Consider the following 3752-nt stretch of genomic DNA (forward strand, 5'->3'; position numbering starts at 1 on the left):
ACCTCCAATTCTCCGTCTTTCTTCCGCCCCCGCCATTGAGCCGGGAAGACACGCTCCACAGGCTACTCGCGCTCCACCTCATCCCCCAGGGTCTGGAGGAGTCCTGGGCGGAGGCCCCTTCCTGGCTACCACCCGAGTGCAGGCGTCAGGGAAAAAACTTACTCACCAGCTCCACGAAGAAATGAAGAACACCCTCCGACCACCCAGAGCCTTCACCGCGCGAGCCAGGAAGTGCGCCTGCGCAAGCGGCCGTCTGGGACTACATTCCCAGCATGCTCTGCAAAGGCAGGGCGCGCGGCCGCGGAGTCTTACACGCGAAGGCTGGTTGACTTTCTATCTCGTGGCGCCTTGGGAGTGGGACTAGTTTTCTTTCGTTATTCACATAAAAAGAGAAGAGGAGAGGATAAGCTTCTTCTTTCATTGTAGACTAGTATGAATCCAAAGGCATGCAGATTTTTCGTTAACCTTTACACAAAAGGAACGCCTATACATTATAGTAATAACCTTTTATTCAACGAGCGAAAAGGACTGTAAAAAAAAACCCCACAAACTAGATGGAATTCCTTAACAAAGGGACAATCCCTGTTGACACCGTGGTGTGCGTATAGTATTCTAAAAATACAGACAGCCCCATTCTTCATGTGTTGGGAGGGCGCGGGGTATGAAAAGAGAAAGAATGATTGCAGCCAAGAAAAAGGTAAAACTACTTTTCTTGTAATATATTGTCTAGCTTTTTTGTCTGTTACGTGTTTAGGTTATGTTCATTTTAATGGCACTCAAAACAGTGCTTTGATGAATCCTTGTAAATTGTGTCCTCCTCCACATCTCTTCTTGAGTAGAGCCCAATAAATAACTTTAATTGAAAGGGAATGTGCATACCTTACTTTTTTCTATACAAAGAATATAGTGGGTTGTAGAGAATAGAGATAAGGAAAAAAGATTAAAATCAGGTAAAAGCCCACTATTATATATTTAAATATTACCTGCACTGTATATGTGTCACATATATGTAAATACATATTTACTTGTTAAGTGTGTACTGTAGATACTTCTGAAATTAAAAATAGAGCAACATGGGGCGCCTGGGTGGCTCAGTGGGTTAAGCCTCTGACTCTTGGTTTTGGCTGTGGTCATTATCTCACAGTGAGTTAGAGGCCCAAACTGGGCTCTGCTCTGACAACCAGGAGCCTGCTTGAAATTCTCTGTCTCCCTCTCTCTCAAAATAAGTAAATAAACCTTAAAATAAATGCATACATACATACATACATACATACATACATACAAACATACAATGAAACTGCTTTTACTTATTTAAAGGTTTATTTATTTATTTTGAGAGAGAGGGCAAGCATGAGAGGGGGAAGGGGGCAGAGGGAGAGAGAATCCCAAGCAGGCTCCACACTCAGCACTGAGCCTGAGGTGGGGCTTGATCCCACAACCCTAGGATCATGACCTGAGCCGAAATCAAGAGTCAGATGCTTAACTGACTGAGCCGACCAGGTGCCTTGAAAGTGCTTTTAAAATTTAATTTCTTGTAAACATTCCTTCATGTCTTTAAATATTATTCTACATTAACGTTAGCACAACTTCTGTCAAACTGAGTCTAAATATTTGAGTGGTAGCATATAATTTCCAATTTTTCCTATTATAAGAAAATATGAAATAAATATGCTTATAGCTAAATCTTTCTCCACACCCTTATTTGATTAGGACAAAATCACAGAGGATTAAATACATTTTAGATATCATGAAACTATCTTTCTATAAAGCTATAATAATTTATTCTTTCACCAGCAGTGCATGTATCTTAGTCCATTTGGGCTGCTATCACAGGACACATGCCCTAGACTGGGTGGCTTGTAAACAATAGAAATTTCTCAGAGTTCTGAAGTCTGGAAAGTCTAAAACCAAATACCATGACTTTGAGGATTAGGTCTCAACATATGAATTTTGGGAGCAACAAACATACAGCCTCTGGAAGCTATTGTTGTCACTCTCTCATGTCTCACTGTCCCCTTTTTGCATTTTTAGGTGTCCTTATACCTTTGCAACAACTTCCCTGTATTAAAGTCCCTTTATTCAACTACCTAGTATAGGTTCTATTTTCCTGACTGGAATCTGCCTTATATATTAACTTTAAAAATTACTTTAAGGGGCACCTGAGTGGCTCAGTTGGTTAAGTGTCTGAGCTTCAGCTCAGGTCATCTCACAGTTTGTGGGTTCAAGCCCCACATCGGGCTCTGTGCTGACAGCTCAGAGCCTGGAGCCTGCTTTGGATTCTGTGTCTCATTGTCTCTCTGCCCCTCCCTCACTTGTGCTCTGTCTCAAAAATAAATAAATGTAAAAACTGTTTTTAAATAAATAAATATTACTTTTGCCTATTTGATGTTTTCTTGATTTTACTTTACCTGATTAGTAAAGTTAGGTATCATTTACATGTTCATTTCATTGATTACATATTTCATCATTTGAAATTTTTTCTTTTCCCTCTTCCTTAGTGATACTTGTGGAGGTGGCAGCCATCCACATCATAGCCACCCTTAGACCTCTGATGAAGCCCAAAATCATTCAAAAGAAGACCAAGAAGTTCATCCGGGACCAGTCAGACCAGTATGTCAAAATTAAGCACAACTGGCAGAAACCCAGAGGCACTGACAATAGGGTGCACAAAAGATTCAAGGACCAGATCTTGATGCCCAACACTGGTTATGGGAGCAACAAGAAAACAAAGCACATGCTGCCCAGTGGCTTCCAGGAGTTCCTGGTCCACAACGTCAAGGAGCTCGAAGTGCTGCTAATGTGCAACAAATCTTGCTGTGCAGAGATTGATCACAATACCTCCCCCCAAGAACCACAAAGCCATTGTGGAAAAGCAGCCCAGCTGAAGGCCAGGCTGCACAGTGAAGAAAATGAATAGATACCTTATGTGCACGTCATAATTGTATTAATAAAACCGTAAAACTATGGGACAGTTGGTTCAGTTGGTTAAGCTTCTGACTTCAGCTCAGATCATGATCGCACGGTTCATGAGTTCAAGCCCTGTGTCAGGTTCTGTGATGACAGCTCAGAGCTTGGAGCCTGCTTCAGATTCTTGGTCTCCCTCTCTCTCTGCCCCTCCACTGCTCATGATCTATCTCTCTCTCTCAAAAATAAATAAAAACATTTTTAAAAACATTTTTTTAAACCCATAAAACTACATACACACACAAAAATTTTTTTTTTCATATTTATTTTTGAGAGCAAGGGAGAGACAGAGCACAAGCCAGGAAGGGGCAGAGAGAGAGGGAGACACAGAATCCAAACCAGGCTCCAGGCTCTGAGCTGTCAGCACAGAGCCGCACATGGGGCTCGAACTCACAATATGTAAAAAGAAATCATGACTAGAGCTGAAGTCAGATGCTTAATCGACTGAGCTACCTAGGCACTCCTTTTTTTTTTTAAGGTTTACTATGAGAGAGTGTGTGTGCAAGTACGTGCACAAGCAGGGGAGGGAGAGAGAGAGAGAGAGGAGAGAGAGAATCCTAAGCAGGTTCCATGCTGTCAGTGCAGAGCCCCACGCGGGGCTTGATCTCACAAACCATGAAATCGTTGACCTGAGCAGAAACCAAGAGTCTGTTGCTTAACCAACTAAGTCACCCAGGTGCCCAAGGAAAGTTTTCTTCTGTATAGGTTATCTTTATCTATCTTACTGATAGGAACGTAGCTATATTCTGAACATTAATATCTTTTCTGTTGTATGCAGAACAACAGTC

General features: G+C 41.9%; 1 protein-coding gene across 1 annotated transcript; it reads left to right on the forward strand.

Moving 5' to 3' along the window:
• Window positions 1-363: 363 nt before the first annotated feature.
• On the forward strand, window positions 364-2969 carry LOC109269961 (60S ribosomal protein L32-like). Its single transcript, XM_019454161.2, has 2 exons — window positions 364-697; window positions 2499-2969. The coding sequence occupies exons 1-2, from the start codon at window positions 640-642 to the stop codon at window positions 2915-2917; spliced, it is 477 nt and encodes a 158-aa protein (XP_019309706.1). The 5' UTR covers window positions 364-639; the 3' UTR covers window positions 2918-2969.
• The last annotated feature ends 783 nt before the right edge of the window (window positions 2970-3752 follow it).

This window comes from Panthera pardus, unplaced genomic scaffold (genome assembly GCF_024362965.1).
Source record: "Panthera pardus isolate Hobbes unplaced genomic scaffold, ASM2436296v1 HiC_scaffold_20, whole genome shotgun sequence".
In the NCBI taxonomy this organism is placed as follows: domain Eukaryota; kingdom Metazoa; phylum Chordata; class Mammalia; order Carnivora; family Felidae; genus Panthera; species Panthera pardus.